Source organism: Cladophialophora carrionii (assembly GCF_000365165.1).
Source record: "Cladophialophora carrionii CBS 160.54 unplaced genomic scaffold supercont1.7, whole genome shotgun sequence".
NCBI classification, from domain to species: Eukaryota; Fungi; Ascomycota; class Eurotiomycetes; order Chaetothyriales; family Herpotrichiellaceae; genus Cladophialophora; species Cladophialophora carrionii.
This window is the reverse complement of record NW_008481832.1, coordinates 1009001-1027983: the sequence shown is the minus strand read 5'-3', so window position 1 is coordinate 1027983 and position 18983 is coordinate 1009001. Positions and strand designations below refer to the sequence as shown.

General features: G+C 55.4%; 9 protein-coding genes across 9 annotated transcripts; 4 read left to right on the top strand and 5 right to left on the bottom strand.

Moving 5' to 3' along the window:
- Nucleotides 1-192: 192 nt before the first annotated feature.
- Nucleotides 193-2016, bottom strand: G647_08452 (uncharacterized protein; the record flags this gene model as incomplete). The annotated part of the gene is made up of 1 exon (XM_008732763.1): nucleotides 193-2016. The coding sequence occupies one exon, from the start codon at nucleotides 2014-2016 to the stop codon at nucleotides 193-195; it is 1824 nt and encodes a 607-aa protein (XP_008730985.1).
- An 812-nt stretch (nucleotides 2017-2828) lies between these two features.
- Nucleotides 2829-3709, top strand: G647_08451 (pyridoxal 5'-phosphate synthase, glutaminase subunit Pdx2; the record flags this gene model as incomplete). Its single annotated transcript, XM_008732762.1, has 2 exons — nucleotides 2829-3073; nucleotides 3130-3709. The coding sequence occupies 2 exons, from the start codon at nucleotides 2829-2831 to the stop codon at nucleotides 3707-3709; spliced, it is 825 nt and encodes a 274-aa protein (XP_008730984.1).
- Nucleotides 3710-3799: 90 nt separating this feature from the next.
- G647_08450 (uncharacterized protein) lies at nucleotides 3800-4422 on the bottom strand (the record flags this gene model as incomplete). The annotated part of the gene is made up of 3 exons (XM_008732761.1): nucleotides 3800-4166; nucleotides 4216-4316; nucleotides 4372-4422. 3 exons carry the CDS (start codon nucleotides 4420-4422, stop codon nucleotides 3800-3802), a joined length of 519 nt encoding a protein of 172 aa, XP_008730983.1.
- Nucleotides 4423-4670: 248 nt separating this feature from the next.
- Nucleotides 4671-7582, top strand: G647_08449 (uncharacterized protein; the record flags this gene model as incomplete). Its single annotated transcript, XM_008732760.1, has 3 exons — nucleotides 4671-4991; nucleotides 5041-7185; nucleotides 7259-7582. 3 exons carry the CDS (start codon nucleotides 4671-4673, stop codon nucleotides 7580-7582), a joined length of 2790 nt encoding a protein of 929 aa, XP_008730982.1.
- A 361-nt stretch (nucleotides 7583-7943) lies between these two features.
- G647_08448 (hydroxyethylthiazole kinase) lies at nucleotides 7944-9551 on the bottom strand (the record flags this gene model as incomplete). The annotated part of the gene is made up of 1 exon (XM_008732759.1): nucleotides 7944-9551. The coding sequence occupies one exon, from the start codon at nucleotides 9549-9551 to the stop codon at nucleotides 7944-7946; it is 1608 nt and encodes a 535-aa protein (XP_008730981.1).
- Nucleotides 9552-11007: 1456 nt separating this feature from the next.
- On the top strand, nucleotides 11008-12349 carry G647_08447 (uncharacterized protein; the record flags this gene model as incomplete). The annotated part of the gene is made up of 2 exons (XM_008732758.1): nucleotides 11008-11108; nucleotides 11164-12349. The coding sequence occupies 2 exons, from the start codon at nucleotides 11008-11010 to the stop codon at nucleotides 12347-12349; spliced, it is 1287 nt and encodes a 428-aa protein (XP_008730980.1).
- A 559-nt stretch (nucleotides 12350-12908) lies between these two features.
- On the bottom strand, nucleotides 12909-13394 carry G647_08446 (uncharacterized protein; the record flags this gene model as incomplete). Its single annotated transcript, XM_008732757.1, has 1 exon — nucleotides 12909-13394. One exon carries the CDS (start codon nucleotides 13392-13394, stop codon nucleotides 12909-12911), a length of 486 nt encoding a protein of 161 aa, XP_008730979.1.
- Nucleotides 13395-13747: 353 nt separating this feature from the next.
- G647_08445 (uncharacterized protein) lies at nucleotides 13748-14530 on the bottom strand (the record flags this gene model as incomplete). The annotated part of the gene is made up of 1 exon (XM_008732756.1): nucleotides 13748-14530. The coding sequence occupies one exon, from the start codon at nucleotides 14528-14530 to the stop codon at nucleotides 13748-13750; it is 783 nt and encodes a 260-aa protein (XP_008730978.1).
- Nucleotides 14531-15614: 1084 nt separating this feature from the next.
- On the top strand, nucleotides 15615-18368 carry G647_08444 (uncharacterized protein; the record flags this gene model as incomplete). The annotated part of the gene is made up of 1 exon (XM_008732755.1): nucleotides 15615-18368. One exon carries the CDS (start codon nucleotides 15615-15617, stop codon nucleotides 18366-18368), a length of 2754 nt encoding a protein of 917 aa, XP_008730977.1.
- Nucleotides 18369-18983: the final 615 nt, after the last annotated feature.

Below are 18983 nucleotides of genomic sequence, written 5' to 3'. Positions count from 1 at the left end.
TCGCGAAGATTGATATCCTGGAGTTAATATCCACCCACGGAGCGTGCATTATACTCCTTATCCCGAAAGCGAAGCAAGTATAATACACGACGAGGAGGCCGACGTGTCCGTTAATTTCCCCCCCTTGTGCCTCGAGCTCGGTGCTAGATCAAGCTTGCCACAGATTCACCTTCTGCTTCATTGCTTCAGCCCTCACCGTTCCAGACACGTACACCACCCCTCGGCACAAGGTCGAATATCATTGTCGAAATCCAACCGTAACCACCATCCGCTGCCTTCGCCAAGGGTACCGACTTCGCCTGGGATTTCGCGCTCCTTGACGCCCCGCAGGGCCGTCGCGATGATGAAGTCCTGATCATACGCCACCAGTTCGATCTCGACGTCCTCGACTCTCCTGCCCTTGAAGAGCGTCGTCATCCCGCGCTCCGCTTGGTCGGGCGGTGTCCATTTCGCGGTCTCTGTCGGTTCGGGGTGGTGGTGGTGTTCCTCTGCTGAGAAAGAAAGGCGAGGCGATTCCAGCAACGAAGGCGTCGCCGGTGAGTCCGGGAACGGGGAGAGATGCTCGTGCGGACGGACGTGCGCCGTACCGTTGGTCAAATTGGTTGCTGGGAAAGACAGTTTTCTCGGATCGTGCGCCGCGTCCGTGGGAGTCAGGGATGAGATGGACGGGCGGTGCTGCGCGTACATGTCCGCGGCAGGGATGGAGGATGTCCTACGATGGGCTGGGGTGGTGGTGGTAGTGGTGGTGGTGGTGGTGCTGATCTCGATTGGTGGCACTAGGGTGCCAGAGTTGTCTTCGGCACGCCTACCATTGGTCCCGTTGGCGGTTGTAGGTATGCTAGATGCCCCGCCGACATCAAGGACTGGCAGTTCTGGTAGTGATGGATTCGCACCAGTTGAGTTCCTATGGGCAAATATATCCGCCGAGGCGGGCAGTGGAGTTGTCTGGTTCTCGAGGATTCCCTTGGTAACGCTACTGCTATCCCGTCTGGGGCGGTGGTCTGGTAGTGGCGCGCTTGAGGCTCGTGGATCTCGTTGCTGCTGCGGTGGGGGCGGCGGCGGAGCATGCACGTCCAGGAATTCCAATTCCCTCAGCCAGCTGGCCAGGAGACCTTCGCCGACCATTTTGATGTACGCTTCTTTCAGACCCCAGTAGGCGTAGAAGCGCCTCAGCTTCAGGCTGATCATCTTGGCTTCATGTTCCCTGAAGATGCTGCTGTCGCCCTTGCCGTCCTTTGGCGACGATGCCGCGGAGGAGTTTGAGTCACTCCATTCGCCTTCTTCGCGTTCTTTGACGGGCACATGGATCGGTATTTCGCGCATGTGTCTTCTTTCCCGGTCGGAGAACATCTCCGCAAAGATTTCGATCCACTCGTCAAATTTCGCCTGCGTGGTCAGGTCTTTGGGCGTCCGTTTGTCTTCATTTGTGCATGCTATGTCGACTCCGAGGCGAATGATGTTGCAGTCCTCAAAGGCCGTGCACGTTGGGTGGGTGTTGAGGTCTATTTGAGCGAGAGAGTCGAGCACGGTAGGGGAGGGAGGTCCTGGATTCGGCATGACGGACGCAGGAAGTTGAGCGGTGGGCGTCGAGCAGCCGATGATGGTGACCAGGCCTGCTTGATGGGAGACGTTGAACTCAAGGCCTCTTATTTGACATGGCTCGCCGTAGATGGGATCACTCTCATCGTAGATGTCGGTGGTGGACCAGTCCTCTGGTGGTTCCCAGTACGGTCGTCGATGAGGAGCTGGTGTCCGTGAGATCTGCACCTTACTCCAGGGGACTTTGGCCCGCCGGTGAATGAATGTGTACTTCAGCAACGCGCTGGCGAGAGACATGAAGCGATCAGCGGGCCGAATGAAGCGGGTGACTGCTTCTTGGTCCGCGCGTTGCAGCGTTGAGAGTAGTGGCAGCGAATGGAGTGATTTGGGATTGTGCGGTTGAGGGACATAGGGCCGGGTATCGATATACCACCGATTGATCGTGGTTTCGAAGTTTTCCGGACAATGGCGCTTCATCTTTGAATGATATTCAGTATCTCGTCGCTACAAAGACCGAGTTGACAGAGTAAGGATACTGAGAGCTGTACCGCGACGTGTGGTGAGTCGTCGGTGAGGGTGATGTGACTACCTCTGGTGTCTTTGCGTCCTGTCGACGGTTGGATACAGCGATGTGGCCAGCTGAAGCAGATTAATGGTGCTGATGCTGATCATTGAGGTGCCATTCGCCGAAGAGGGTCCAGTCATTGGGGCTATCGCCGAGTCGTTCTTTTAATGACTCCGGCTTGTATCGCAGGCTGCTCTTGAATATAGCAAAGAATCAAAGCAAGGCGTCTAGAACACACGGATTAATGAGCTCACCACCCCGGTGAAGTAGTCATGATTCAGCAGCAAGAGATCGCGGTCGGCGTCAAGCATCACGCATCATATCTTATTTTAGCAAAGGCCGAAGATGGGCTCGGAACAGGCAAAAGATCAACGGCAGCAGAGGTTCCACGAGGCTGATGTTCATTGAGGGCCACGAGTGCCTGCGGAGTGCCTGAAACCATGAGCCCTGCATCCTGATTTCCTGCCGCTATTGGGTGGGATGAGCATCAGGATCCGCCTGTGTCCATGGGGGCAGATTCTCGAGTCAATCGTCGGCGAACGACGAGTGAACGAAGCAGGCGGACCAATCAACGCGCAGGCGAAATGTCCCGGTCGAAATAATTTTCGTGGCGGCGAGAAGCGGCTGTCATGGCTGCCGTGAGTGGGTGACTCAGGCAGCGCAGAAAGATATCAGGGAATTGAACATTCCTTCGGCCTTAGTCTCTGTTACACATGTCGCATCAATGACAATCACCGTCGGCGTACTGGCCTTGCAAGGCGCTTTCTTGGAACACTTGGTCTTACTGCGGCGCGCCGCTGATTATCTGCGGAAAGAAGGCCATGAAGCCGCCTTCGAGTTTACAGAAGTCAGGAACGTGAAAGACTTGACGCGGTGCGATGCATTGATTATACCTGGCGGAGAAAGCACCACGATTGCGCTTGTGGCCGCTCAGTCAGGCCTCTTAGAACCACTGAGAGAGTTCGTCAAGTACGTGCTCTGGCCTGGACGTGTGCTTCACGCTGATAGCTGACCCTTTCACCCAGAGTCCTCCGCAAACCGACATGGGGAACTTGCGCTGGTCTGATTCTGCTTGCCGAAGCAGCCAATGCCACTAAGAAAGGTGGCCAGGATCTCATAGGTGGGCTGGACGTCAGAGTGAACAGAAACCACTTCGGACGGCAGGTTGAAAGCTTCCAAGCAGACGTAGATCTGCCGTTCCTCGACACAAACGGAGACAGCTCGAGGGCTCCCTTCCCAGGAGTATTCATCCGAGCTCCGGTCGTCGAGAAGATTCTGCCCAATGTCGAAGGCATCCAGAAAGGAGAACAACAAGTGGCCGAAACCGTGGTCGCACCATCGAAACCTGCCCAGGATGACCAAGCAAGGTCGGCAATGAGCTCTCATGTTGATATCATGGCCAAGTTACCTGGTCGGCTGAAGAAAGCTGCTGCAATGGGTGCCGAAGTGAATGCTGGTGAGGAAACCGGGGATATCATCGCGGTGAAGCAAGGCAACGTCTTCGGAACCAGCTTTCATCCTGAATTGACGTCTGACATCCGGATACATGTTTGGTGGTTGAGGCAGGTATTGGACGCTCTTGGGAGGTCGGACGGTATCCATTGATGCGGGCAATAGATGAGGAAGCTCTGCGTGATAGGGGGGTCGGAGTCCAGGACCGGTGGCCGTGTGGAACCTTGTATATAGTGATATCCATCATCTACCACTGCCGTATTCTTCCTCCTCCTTTCTCCGCTCCGCATCAATAGCTCGACCATAACCTCCTCTACCTGGATCGAACTCGTCCCGGTATTCGTCCCTTACCTGTCCGCCGGACTTGCCTCGGCCATATTGTCTGCCTTCTTGAAATCCGGCGTCAAGGTCGGTTCTGATGACTCGTTCGTCAAGCTTCGTCCCCCCAATATACTTCATACAGTCGAGCGCCTCCTGGTGAGTGTAATACTCGACGAAGCAGAAGCCGCAGGGGGTCTTCTGAAACCGATCTAACCCCATGACAAGTCGTTTGATCTCGCCGCACTTGGAAAACAGCTCGTGGATTTGTTCCTCGGTGGTATAGAAGGACCTGCATGCGCGTAAGTCTTCGGCCGAGTAGTAAGGATCTTGAGACGAACAGATTGCCGACATAGATGGTGGTAGCATCTTTCAGAAGGTCAACCTCTTCTGGCGGCTTGTCATTCTCCTCGTGTTGGTCTCGCCCATACTTGCCCCTCTTCTGCTTGCGAGTCAGTTCAGGCTACTCCTCGTGGCAATGAAGGGATACCACGTACTCTAGAAGAATAATATGTGCTAGGCCTGTCGAGCCTTTCAACTGTAGACATGGCTGCTGATTGCGTCTCAATGCCAGCGTGGATGATTGTTGGTGGTCAGCAAAGGAAAGTCACCAGAAGGTGAGCGACCAAAGAAGCTGCGGCGCGCCGCGTCAAAGCGCGACAACCTCATTTTGGTTTTCACTTTCAGTTGCGCAACAACACCACCTCACTACAAATTGTCCCTTGCCGCTGCCCGGGACTCTGTCATTGCTATGTCGTCCTAATACACAAGTCTTGGGCTTGCCGACAATCCGAAAATGCCTAAAGTAATTGGATACACTCCGCCATACCTCTGCCGGCCGTCTCCAGGCTCCAAGATCTTCACCGACCCAGAACCGCAGTCGCCCGTATCTCCCTCCAAACGCTCTTCCTACATCGGTGACCCTTCGCAGGCGCAGTATCAAGGCCCTAGAAGACTGGTTGCAAGCAGAGGTACAGAAATATTTGCTGTCGTGGGCAACAAGATCAGATGGGCCGATCTTGCGACGGTGCGAGATGACTGGGAGGAAAATGCAAGGTCGGGCCTTGGTCTGTCTCGAACTGACACAACAGAAGCTGCTGAGGGCACAAGCTACAAGGTAAGCCGCTGGTTCACCCTGCGCCGCACGCGGTTGCTGACAGACATAGACACTTGCTGTCCCTGTCTACTACCAGATCCGCCAGATCTTGATATCTCCATCTGGCTTCTTCCTAGCCATTTGCACTGAGCACACTGTCCACGTGGCTGTCCTGCCCGATCCCTCACGGTTGAAAGAGCGCAGCCAGTCTTCGTTAAAGGTCAAGACATATCAACTAGGCCCTACAGTCCACGTTATTCCGGAGTCTCCACTGGCATCGGTGCTATGGCATCCCTTGGCTGATGCTACGACCACGACCGACTGCCTGGTCACTGTCACTGCCGAGGCCGCAGTGCGACTATGGGAGTTCGACAAGTTGAGCAACTGGTCCCTTGACCGCCCGAAGCTGGCCATTGACTTGCGAAAGCTGGCGGATGGCGTCTCCTGCGACCAAGACTTTGAGCCGTCTGGTTTTGGTAAGACTCGCGGGTTTTCTGTCGATACCGTTGATATGGAAGTTTCTGCGGCTTGCTTTGGCGGCAGGTCCGAGGATGATGAGGATGCGTGGGCGAGCATGACCCTCTGGGTGGCGATGAGGAATGGGGACATCTACGCTTTATGCCCACTGTTACCGTCCAGATGGAGGCCAACGTCGACCACTATTCCTTCGCTCACCACAACAGCTATATCTCGGATGGCTTCGATGAACGACGATGAGGCAGACGTGGACGAAAGACGGGCCGCTCAGCAGCAGTATGAATGGGTTCAGGAGATTGACAACGAGGAGCCCGAGATCCACCAATCCACCGATAGCCTTGGACAGTTTGAGGTGCGACTCAGACCACAGCAACCGAGTGCCATCCCACGTCTTCAAGGACCCTTTACAGTCACCCCGGAGGACGACGACACAGAAGTTGAGATATCCGACGTGTACGTGTTTCCCGCGAGACTGGATGAAGAAGATTTATTCGATGGCGAAGACGAAAATGGGCCAGAAGTACCATCGGGCCCGCCCATTCCATTTACCACCATCTGTGTTGCCACACCCGAGAACCAAGTCTCATTTGCTATTGATCTTGACGGAGTGACCGGGCAGTGGCTTCCAAAGAAGGGAAAAGGTGCATTCAGTGTCCCTTGTTCTGACGCCAAACCACTGACACTGATCGACACGGTACCGCTGGCTGAAGAAGCTAGGAACGCAGCAGTCAATTGGCCCATCTTCACCCCGGATATCGTGTACCACCACTCGCTTTTCCTGACCACAGCTGACCATGTCTATTCTTTCTCATTGAATGACTGGATAACCCAGCTCGGCGCCGAATTGGCCGGAAGTCAGCCTGTTGATCCCGGCCTTCAAAGAAGGCTGGAGATACGGTGCCAGAATTCGATCTCTGTTACTCACAAAGTGATTGACACAAGTGAGCCGTCGGAGATTCTTTCCGCCCCTGCTGTTGTCGACGACGAGTCAGTAGGCTATCTGCTCCTCGCTTCCACCGGTCATGGCCCTTATGGAGTTGCCTTCGATCGAGACTATCTCAGCGGTTCCACTTTCGAGCCTTTGTCGACAGAGCCCTCCTCATTTTCTCCAAGCCGTTTCAGTTCTCAACTTGTCAAGGCAGCAGACGCGGACATTGACCTGGTCCCAGCCAGGGAGCCTTACTCCCTGCCGAGAGTCTTCTATCAGAATCAACACGCCCCCATTGATTCTCTGCGCAAACAATTGCCAGCACACCTACGGAAGGCTCTCACTGATCGGCCTATGAAGCTCAGTCCTGCTGCACTTGAGATCATGACCTTCACCCACCGCGTAGTTGGCGTGCAATCACACCTCCTGGAAACCGCAGCCTCAGAACTGTTCCGTCGATGCGAGCGACTACGCGACGAACTTGGTAGCCAAGTCAAGCAGATGGCTGAATTGGCGGACCAGTTGCAGCGCCTCTCTGCTACCGAAGGGGAAGATGAGTATGGCAAGCCATATCGCATCAAATCCCCTGACGAGAGACTCCAAGAAGCACGGGAGAAGCAGAAGAAGTTAGTGGCAAGATACGAGGCCTTGAGGAGAAAGGTCGGTCGAGTCGGGTCAGGGAACAGAGATCTGGGTTCGAAAGAGCTCGCTTGGATCGAAGAAATCGGTGCTTTAGGAAAGAATCTTGGTATTGTGACTGAAGAGAAAGAGGAGCAGGGAGGTTCGTCCATGGACAAGAGGCTCGACACTGTAAGTCCGCTTTTCTCCTCTCGAGGTACTTGCAACTCGGGCAGACAAGCGATTACTGACATCCGAGCCACAGGTGAAGAAACTTGCCCACGACCTCGTGGAGGAAGCCAACCTCGTGTCCAAACAAACCCCCTCTCCAAATCCTCCGCCAGCACTTGAAGCATCCACATCGTCAATCTCTAATTCATCAATCACGCCATCAATGTCGGCGTCCCAAATAACCGTCACGTCGCGATCGAGCGCTTCTCTTCCGGGCCCCACTTTGTCGGCTGGATTCGGCGTGCCTAGTCGGTTGCAGAAAGAACGCATCGCAGACGTCATGGGCATGGTTGAGAGGGAAGGCGCGGTTATCGAGGCGGCGATGAAGCGGCTGGAGAGGCTGAAGGTGGAGTACTAGCAGTACTGGATGTTGATGTGGCGTGGTGTGAGGGTTCAGGAAGGGACCAAACCAGATGAGATTATGAGCGAGCCGAGAAAAGCGCCAGGCAAAGGTCAACTATTGAAACTGTACGAGCGAAATGGGTTGAAACTGGTCTGGAGACCTGTGTTCAGAGTTGAGCGAAAGCGACGTCCACTTCGCTTGCAGAGCCACAATGGGCGCCACCACTGGCTGTTGACATGCTGGTGCTCGCGTGCCAAGTATGGTGTATTATCGACCTGATTGTCGAGCCTTCTTTCTCGTCATCGGCTCAAGATAAAGCGCACTTTCCCAGCCAAAGTAGACTTTGCTATAATAGGCCGCCACCACATCAACCTATTCACACATTGACAAGTTCCACCTTTGCCATCCGCGCCAGCATATCATTCCTCCCGGCACTCACACTCTCGACGACGTCATTGCCGAACACGGACAGCGCATCCAGAAATGCCGGGATGAAGGAGCCCGGACCTTTACACGCAGCGTCTTTCTCGGCGAACTCTGCTGCAAGTTCATAGTGCAAGATGCCCGCCAGCGTGGCCACGAACTTGTCGTCCGGATGGAGCGCCACGTAGCTGGCGACGACGGCGCCAAGGGCACAGCCTGCGCCGGTGATCTTGCCGAGAAAGGCGGACCCGTTGTTGATGGCGAGGGTCCGGACCCCGTCGGAGAGATAGTCCGTCTTGCCGGTCATGAGGACGACGCACCGCTCGCGCTGGGCCAGGGCCTTGACGAGCGCGGCCTTGTCGGCCTCGGTCGCGGTGGAGGGCCCGGAGTCGACGCCTCGTTGTTGGGTCGTCGACGTCCCTGCCACGGCGCCGATCTCGCCCTCGTTGCCCTTGATGACGCTGAAGAAGCCGCCTGCCAGGAGGGTTTTTATGGCGTTGCGTCGGACAGCCGTGGCGCCGCCGCCGACTGGGTCGAGGAGGATGGGGCCCCCAACGGCGTTGTAGGCCCTCATGCCCTCGAGGAAGGTGGCGATCTTGTCGGGCGTGGCGGTGCCCATGTTGATGACGAGGGCGCCGCCTAGCTTGGCCAGGTCGGGCGCCTCGGGCCCGTTCTCGGACATGATGGGCGAGGAGCCGGTCGCGAGGCAGACGTTGGCGACGAAGTTCTGCACCACCGTGTTGGTCATGTTGTGGCAGAGTGTGTTGGATGAGACGTGCTTCTTGATAATGCTGGGGACTTGCGTGGTGAGGGTTTCGAGGTCGGTAATCGCGTCCTTCCCGGGCGGGACAGCTGCGTAGAATGTGTCCTTGGACGATCTGATCAGGTCAAGGAGGTTCCTGGCCGCGGCTTCGGGGTTGGTGGAGGCCATGATGGCACTGACTACCGCGACGCCGTTGAGGCGGTTTGTCCCGGCAGCAGACTGATGGAGCACTCTTTGAACGTTCGAGGCGTTGATGCTGCCGATGGCAACGCAAGGGATGGACTTTTCTGTCCCCGTGGCGCAGGTGGATAGGATTTCATGGAGTCCTCTCGTCCCGATGATGTGTTTCGTGTCGAGTTTCGTCGGTGTGGCAAACGTCGTGCCGACGCCTAGATAGTCGGCACCCTCCTTGATGGCCTTTTCTCCTTCCTGCGGTGATGAGGCGGTAACTCCTATGATGGCATCCGGTCCCAGGATCTGCCTGGCCTGTACCATGTCCATGTCGTCTTGGCCGATGTGGACTCCCTCTGCACCAACCGCTTGACAGACGTCGAGCCGGTCATTGATCAGTAGCGGGACATTGTATTTCTGGGTGACGGTATGGAGTCTCGAAGCGACTTCGATCATGGCGCCGGTGTCGGCGTGCTTTTCTCGATACTGAACGATGCCAACGCCGCCACGGAGCGCCTGCTCGACCACCTGCACAATGTCCTTATCCGCAAGGATTGCTGGGGTGGAATCTGTGACTAGGTATAAAGACCAGTCGATGCTGGTCTTGAGCTGTGGTTTTGACGACATCGTGTGACTGGCCTGACCGTCGGAGTGTTGAGTCAAAGAAGTCACCGGCCGGGATCGCGCACATTGAACCTATTTTCTGTGCTTCTCCCAAGAATGGACTCACTGAACTGCAAGATTCACCGTGGCACGGGATTGATAGTTGGTGGCTCACGGTGATTAGGTGTTGAAAGAAACAGAAAAGGATGTAGCGCTCAGGATTGTGTCATCAAATGATTAGCTGGTGAGGCAGGAAAAGCTTCGACTTCACTGGCAACTAAATGCGAGACTGTGGAAGCGAGTCACCCACGTCGATGGAGATTCATCTGCAGTAATGGCACCTACCTTGTGATTCACCTGAGATTCGAAGAGAGGTGATTTAGAGACTCGATGAGACATGTGGCCCGTGACATGATATCGTGAGGCAAGTCAAGTCAAGACAACGACAGCTGGGCCTAAGTCGCAGGCTGCAAGTGGCATGTACGCGGAGGTACCTACCTAGGTAAGCACTTCGAGCTCCCAGTGCATAGGGCGCCTAAAGTCTGGGTCTGGGTGACAATTCCCAGGCTGCAGGCACCCGAACCAAGCGGTCAGGCCTTGTCTGTGCAGGGCTGCAGTTGCTGCCTGCCGGGTGAACAAAGACGCAAGCAAGCGGAGAGTCCATTGTTCGGCAACCTCATGCATCTCGGCTTCTTGCTGCTGCAGTCAATGTTTGCGGTCCAGACTCCTGCTGAGCATCAATCTCATTTTCATCCATCCAGTCACGCAAGCACACCGAGCCCTCCTGTTGGGTGAAACGGATCCTGTTTTCCGAGTGACACCTGCACAAATTTTTAGCGCAAGCCGAGCAGACTAACCAAGTCCTTCTCCGTAGCATCGCCGCAGACACTACTCCGTACTTGCGCTTCGCCTCCCGACTTCTACTTTATTCTTTTCCTCTCATCATCATCACTACCACTCTGTCAAGAAGTCGAGATTTACTCGCTCTCGTCAGACATTTTCATCGTCGGAAGCCTTGCAAGCTCAACAACCATCGCCCTCTGAGTCTGCCACCGCTGCCTCGTACCATCAATCCACCAGCGCCATTTCGCTTGCGCTCCTCATCCTATTGGAAAGTCAACGCATCACGGTCAAGCGCAGCCCGGATTGTTCATGTATCGGACGGTCTTCCCCTCCTCCAAAACCAAAATCAAACAAAAGCTGGACATATTTCCGGCCAAACGACATCGTTGTAGTGTCGCCAGATCCTCCTATGGTTGATACGCTGCATCAGACGCCTTTCTTCATGTTATATTCCATTATTCAGTGGTGATTTCCCACGCATGTCTGGTCAATTTGAAAGATTCGCAAACACCTGCATCCACGCCAACAACCTGTGAGCCTTTGTCTAGCCCGAAAAGATCGACCTTTCTGGTTCAACTGTTCAGTACAGCATTCCAGAAGACAAGACCAAGGGAAAGAGAAATAAACATCCCTCACAATGGCTACTCTCAACATCCGTCGGGACGTTACCGATCCCTTCTACCGCTACAAGATGGAGCGCTTGCAATCCAAGATTGAAGGCAAAGGCAATGGCATCAAGTAAGCGGAATCGAGTCTAGCCCACCCAAATTCGGGATACTAACAGTATCGCTAGGACTGTTGTGGCCAACCTTCCCAGCGTTGCAGCATCCTTGGCCCGGCCTCCTGCCTATGTTATCAAGTACTTCGGTTTCGAGCTGGGTGCGCAAACCAACACCAACCCAAAGGACGACCGTTGGATCATCAACGGTGCCCATGAGGCGTCCAAGTTGCAAGACTCGCTGGATGGCTTCATCTCCAGGTTCGTCCTCTGCAAGTCCTGCAAGAACCCCGAGACCGAGATCAACCTCAAGGATGGGCACATTCTGTTGGACTGCAAGGCATGCGGCCAACGCACCCAGGTCGACCTGCGGCACAAGTTGAGTGGATTTATTCTCAAGAACGAACCGAAGGGTGGAAAGAAGACCAAGAAGGAAAAGATGACTCGTCGCGATCGAGCCAAGGCCGAAGCTCAAGAGAACGGCTCCGCGAACGGCGGCAGTCCCCATGACTCCAATTCCGACAAAGGAGATGTCGATGGCGACGACGGTGTCGTGGAGCTCGAGGCTGGGAGCGATGACGAGTTCACCAGACAGATCACCGAGGGTGCCAAGGGGATTGAGGCCAAGGCCGATAAAGAGCCCAAGGATGACGAGTGGACAGTCGACACTTCCGCTGAGGCTGTGGCTGCTCGTGCCAAAGAGCTACCCACTGACCTCAAGAGCTCTCTTGCGTTCGATGACGACGAGGAGGGCGAGGAGAATGGGCACAACGTCTACGACCAGCTTGGAACTTGGCTCATCGACGAAACCAAAGCTAAAGGCTCCGTCACCAAGGTGGACGATCTCGAAATCTACAAAAAGGCCAAAGATTTGGGCATCGAGAACAAGCACAAGACATTGACTGTTCTGGCCCAAACCCTCTTCGACGACAACATTATCAAGCAGAAGCAAATCGAGAAGCGTGCCAGCATGCTCAAGACCATGATCGGCGAGTCTGAGAAGCACATGAAGGCCTTCCTCGGCGGTACCGAGCGCTTTGTCGGGAACGATCACTCCGAACTGATCCCTCTGGTCCCCGCCATCCTCATGTCTTACTACCAGAACGATCTTGTAAGCGAGGAGGTTGCGAAATCCTGGGGGCAAAAGGCCAGCAAGAAATATGTCGACATTGGCACCAGCCGCAAAGTTCGTAAGGCTGCTGAGAAGTTTCTGCAGTGGCTGGACGAGGCCGAGAGCGACGAAGAGAGTGATGATGAGTAGATTTGCGACCTTGCATTCTACGAGTCACCAGTGTCTTCGGCGTGTTCACGCCTCGACATGAAGTCTATCCATGCCCCCAGATGGGCCGACACACTCTCTCCTCCGGCGCGCGGGCTTGTCTTTTGCTTGTAAACTGTTCTTGGTCACTCCTTTTACTCGCTGTGTTGGTGGTACACAGCGTTGCGTGTCGTCAAGTCGGGTCTAGACCTGTCTTTACGGGGCCGATCCTGTAGCTAGAATCTCCCTCAATTGAAACCAGAATGCATTAGATCGCACGGGAAGGTTTTTTTTTGTTTCTTCATTAGAGTTGAGCATAGCCCGTCCTCAGTCTCGTGTCGCTCCCCGTCGACGTCGCCTCACGCCGATGCCCGCCCACAGCCTGCCGATACGCGCCATACTCGCGCCTATACCGCCGCAGGTCCTCCTGCATCACACCGACGCGCATCTCCAACCTGGCATGGTTTTCCACCAGCTGCCTGACGCGCTCGCGATTATTCCTCGCATCAACCCAGTGGAACCAAGTGGTCACCAGCGTGAGGAACAGAACCACCACACCACTCTACGCTGTGATGATCTGCTCGACGGCGCCCCGGTTCGACTGCTCGGCCAGCTGCAGCGTGCGCTCCTGAATCGCCAGACTCCTCTTTTGGACGTCGGCGTTGCGTCGGGCCACTTGGTTGCTCTCGCTTTGGGCGTCGTTGCTCCGTCGCAGCAGGTCGACGACCTCGACGAGCATGGCCCGCGTCAGCTCAAAGTCCGTGTCCAGGGCGGATTTTGCGGACTCGACAAAGTCGTCGATCGTGTCGAGCAGCTGCGTGGTGCCTTGTTGTTTCTTCTCCAGGTAGGCTGTGTAGGCCAGGGCGAGGCTTTCGATGACCGAGGCGTCGATGGCGTCGAGGGTGAGGGAATCTTGGATGGGGAGGGCGTGGACTCGCGCTGGGATTGGGATCGGGATCAGGACCGGGGTGGAGAGCAAGGCTACGACAAAGAGGAGGGCCAGATACCGGAAGAGGAGGCGAGACGGGAAGAAAGGCTGCGGCTTCATCATCGAGCACGCTACGTATGGGTACGTAGAAGGTAAGTGTGCTGGCTGGCACATACTGGACTTGACTGAGTGTGCGAGTACGCTGTGTAGAGATGTTCGGATCGTGAAAGGTAGCAAGTGAGTGACTGCACGACCGAGGAGAGACGTCGGGACTGCCAACTCAGCTGGTGTAGTCAGTGGTGCTGATGCTTGATATCGCCAACGTGGATTAAGGACGTCGTGTGAAGAGGTACGAACCGAACATCCAGCCTCCTTCTCTCACACTCATACGTCCTGTGTGTGCTGTCGCTACTCTCAGGCGAGTTTGGAAACTACAGAAACCACCGCTCCTGCACGAGGCCTCTGTGATTTTATCACTGGACGCCGAGTTTGTCCTTCCAGTCTGGAAACACCATCGGTAGCCTCTGGGGCATCTGGCCCGGCAGCTCCTGCTCAATCACCTTGACCAACTCGTAGAAGACCACGTCGTAGCCCTTGGCCGTGAGGTGGAGCCCGTCGATCAACAGATCGCCCAGCACTTCGCTCCGAGGCGCATCCTTGCTTCCTGCCAGTGCGTCCGTCGAGCCTTCCGTCCAGCCGGCCCTGCGCATGAATGTGGTCCACAGATCCAGCACGGGGAGACCGCACTCTTGGCCGACTTGGAGCGCCGCACGCGCGTATTTTGCGGTATGTTCTGCTGTGCGGTCACGGCCGCCCAGTTGATATTCATCCACGGGTGGAGGCGTGATGAGGATGACTTGCGTGTCGTGCAGCTTGAGGGCTGGATGGGAGATTATGTCCTTCAGGGAGGAGATGTATCGCTGGAGGGGCACGTGCTGGGGTTGTCCGGGGACGCAGGCGTCGTTGGCACCGAAGAAGATGGTCATCAACCTGATGCGCGCGACCGTCTGCGAAGGCACACTGTCCGCGGGGAGGAATTGCTGGAGGACCTCATGGCCCATCGGCGCGGTGTAGCCTGAGAAGCCACGGTTGATCACGTCGAGGCGTCGAGAGTACCATTCTGCGAGGCGGGCCGTTAAGGTCAGGGTGGAGAGTTGTGTGATACTGTCGCCGAGGAGGATGAATTGGGGGTAGACGCTCGGGTGGGGGGTGGTGGGGTGAAGAGACGACGTTGACTGGGAGGGAGAATGGGACATGGTCGGAAGGGGGACAGTGTACGAATAGCGTGCGAGGACGAGAAATGTCCTCAACGGCGTGTCGTTGTCTATCAACTGCAAAACAGGCTGTGGTGTACTGTGGTATCCAGTGGTATACAGTAACGTACTCAATATCTCAAGCGATGTCGAAACTCGGAAGCGCTGCACCGAGCACGAGCCTCTGCGGGCTCGTTAGTGGCTTCGGCATCGCCTAAACATGCCCGGGCCTGGGGCTTGGTGGTCCTGCAGGTGCACAATGACATGTTGGTGCAGCTGACGGGGGCGCCCCGAGGCTTCTTACAGGCCCGTCTCCCCCATGGATATGCATGTCATCGTCACGCCCCGAACTTGTCGCGGGCTCATCCAAATTGTTTCCAACCACCCGAGGTTGTGTCAATGCCTTAATCGGCGCTGTCGAAGCCCAAGCATCCAATTACTCCCGCGACTATCAACACGACCGTCCACTTGCTGGGGCAACACCTCGTTTCACGTCGCGACGACGAGTCGTTCGGAGTGTCGGCACTGGCTGTTGTGCAGTGCCCAGACTGCGCGAGACATTCCTCCGCATGAGGCCGTCCTCCCATTCGAGAGCGCGCCGCGTTCGTCGAAATCCGTCAGATGATTGATGCCACTGCCCACTGGGTCGTTCGAGATGTGTCGTCCACCTGATCAGATGCCTAGTCTTGATACTGAAATCTTCTCCGGGATAGGCACACCCTCTTCCTGCTTCCTACAATTAGCGTGGCCCTCCATTACTCACCCTTTCAACCGACCATTGTTCACCCAGAGGTGATCGCCGGGTCACGCTTGGCCGCCCCGGATAAAAGTCATCCTGTTGATACTGCTGACCCTTGATATCCTCGAACTGAGTCAGGAACCGAATTCTCTACGTCTTGCACGCCTTCCACGAGACTATTATTGATACAGCTTACCTTCCCATGACCAGCTGACGGCCTTTGGAAGGCGGTGGCTGCCTGCAGGCGGCGCCGTGACCTTCTTCTTCCTGCCTCTGGTGTAATTTGGCAGTGGTCCTTTCTACTCCTACTACTACTCCTCCGCCTCCTCTCACGTTGATGCTGCCACGATGCCGAAATCCTTTGTCTCTTTCCATGAACCCTATGAGGCTGCCTCCCTCCCACCTTCCCACTCGACTACCACGCCGTCGTCGCCGGAGACGCTCCGCAGGTCTAGAACTTCGCTTTCCGCAATTGAGCCGGGGCCACGGCTACCCCCCTCACTCGCTATGACTCCCAAAGACACAGAAGAGACTGCCCTGCTGGGGGACCGCCCCGGGTTAATTCGCAGGTACACTGGCGAGAGCACACCGGGATCTCCGCGGTCAAGACAGCTTTCCAGAGTGAACAGTGCGAGTGGGAGTTTACGAAAGCGGAAATATGGTGCGCGACAGTCGGGCAACGCCAGTCCCGTATGGATGAGAAGCTCCGGTCTGCGTACCCCTAAACTTTCTTCGTCGATGTTGGCAAGCTCTTTGTCGAAGGACGACCGACTTTGGTACGATCAGTTCACGTCCACGGACTGGGTCCACGATAGCATCGCGGACGGATATCGAGTCCTCGAGCTGAGGAAAAAGAGGGGTTGGCGAGGACGTCTCGCTCTGCTTCTCGACTCGGCTCAAGGATGGGTTCTCGTGGCTATCATCGGAGTCGTGTCTGCCGCACTAGCATACTTTGTCGACGTGACCGAGTCTGCTATCTTTGATATCAAACGCGGCTTCTGTCGAGGTGCTTGGTATCTTGGCAGAACCAGCTGCTGCGGTGGAGAACGCACGTGTGACAGGTGGAGGAGCTGGTCGGAACTCATTCACCGTTCCGGGATCGACGACGTTCACATTGACTATCTGGCATTCATCATCGGGTCAATGGTGCTTGCAGCCTTGTCCTGCTTTATCACGTTGTACTCGAAGACTGTCGTGCCCTCACACATAGCTTCCACCCTCGACGAGAACCTCGGAGCGGTCAGGCAGAACATCAACGCTGACGCAGACGAGGACAAGTCATCGGGGGTCCGACGTCCAAGTCAGGAGAGCACGGTCCCGGCAAGCGTATATTTCTCGGCCGCCGGAAGTGGCGTGGCGGAGGTCAAGGTCATCCTCAGCGGCTTTGTTCTGCACGGATACCTCGGCCTTCGAGTTCTGGTTCTCAAGACCATCGCTCTCGTTCTGAGCGTGGCATCAGGGATGAGCTTGGGCAAAGAAGGCCCTTATGTGCACATTGCCACCTGCGTGGGCAACATTGCTTGCAGGCTCTTTACCAAGTACAACCTCAACGACGGTAAGAGAAGAGAGGTTCTGTCGGCGAGTGCCGCCGCTGGTGTCGCCGTCGCCTTCGGCTCGCCCTTGGGTGGAGTCCTCTTCAGCCTGGAAGAAGTCAGCTACTATTTCCCTCCCAAGACTTTGTTCCGGACCTTCTTCTGTTGCATTGTTGCGGCGCTTTCACTCAAGTTTCTGAATCCGTATGGCACGAACAAGATTGTGCTGTTTGAAGTCCGTTACGTGACGGATTGGCATTACTTCGAGCTCGCCCTGTTTGTATTAATTGGCATTGCAGGCGGACTGGCCGGTGCACTTTTCATCAAAGCATCTCGCTTCTGGGCCACTACGTTTCGGCGTATCAAAATCATCAAAACCTTTCCAATGTTGGAAGTTCTACTCGTGGCCCTGCTCACGGGCTTGATCAGCTTCTGGAACCGATACACCCGGCTAGCTGTTGCCGAACTCTTGTTCGAGCTTGCCAGCCCTTGTCAGCAGAATGTAGGAAATGGGCTTTGTCCTACGACCGAGGATGAAATCCTGCAGATTGTTCGCTACCTCAGCATTGCATTCATCGTCAAGGCATTTCTTACGACCATCACCTTTGGTATCAAGGTGCCCGCCGGCATCTATGTGCCTTCTATGGTCGTCGGTGGTCTCATGGGACGCATTGTTGGTCACTTGGCCCAATACGTCGTCTTGAAGTTTCCAGACTTCTTCTTATGGTCGCATTGCCGAGATTCCGGAAACATCGAATCGTGCATTACACCGGGAGTCTATGCCCTCGTGGCTGCCGGCGCCACCATGTGCGGCGTCACACGCCTCTCTGTCACCTTGGCCGTCATCCTGTTTGAGTTGACAGGCAGCTTGGACCACGTGTTACCCTTCTCATTGGGTGTTCTTTGTGCCAAGTGGACGGCAGACGCTGTCGAGCCGCTGAGCATATATGATTTGTTGACCGACATGAATTCGTACCCTTTCCTCGACAACAGGACCACGCCGGTCTTTGACTCGGAGCTCGGAGACATCACACCCCGATTCAGAAGAGACAAAGTGATCGACATCACACTGTCTCCTCTTGTCAAGGCGACCGACCTCCGGGCTAAACTTCGACGCCTGCAAAATCTCGGTGAGCTAGATGGCGGCTTGCCCATCCTCCGCAACAAAGTCCTGGTGGGTCTCATCCCGGCTCCAGACCTAGAGTTTGCTCTTGACAGGGTGGAGAATGAGGAGAATGCATTCTGCTTGCTCTCCTCGGAAAACCACGCGCACAACTCCCATTTCCGGCTTTGGGACTCGTTTGAAGAGACAGGATACGATTCAGGACGGGAGGAGTCTGGCAACGAAGAAGCATCCTCGGGCGACCCTGCGGACCTTACGCCTTACATTGACCCGGCGCCGGTGGCACTTGATGTGCACTCCCCAATGGACCTGGTTTATCAGTGCTTCGTCAAATTGGGACTGCGGTACATTTGCGTTTTAAGCGAAGGGGAATTTCGAGGCATGGTCCACAAAAAGGCGTTTGTCAGATACATCAAGACATTGGAATCCAGCTCGAGTCTTCGCTGAGTGGCTGGCGAAGAGTGGCATAGGGAGTGTGCGGAAGCGACACAGACTGCATTACTAGGAACAGTGCAAGATTGGCATCTGCAGATGGTAGGAGCATCCTCTAGCGTTTGAGCTGCATTAATAGAGTTTGCATCCTTCTGCATAAGCATTCGAGGAGGTCTGACGGCGTTGGGAATGTCATTGTTGGTTCCGGAGACATGTTCTGTTTTCATCATGACTCTCAGAGATTCAAGAATAGTGTGGAAGCTCGTATTGGCCGGAAGGATACTGTCTAAGCTCACACAACGACGAGTACAATAAGGCAGTAGTTCATTTTATCATGAGGCAACAAGGGTGTTTGGTATGACGTGACAACGAGACGACAGGTAATCGGCTATACAAGGCCCAAAGCAGAATTATCGTGTAGTACGCAGATCTAAACCTTACAGAACAACACCTCTTTAGACGGTCTAGATCTCAACTAAGCGTGGTTCTCCAATTCTAGCCAAAGTCTCTTACATCGAACTCCTACTCGCGCAGGACTTACTGCCGCTTCCGCATGCACGGCCACGGGAGTGGACACGGAGACAGACAGAGAGACAGACCTACCCATCCGACATATTCATTCGCATAAAG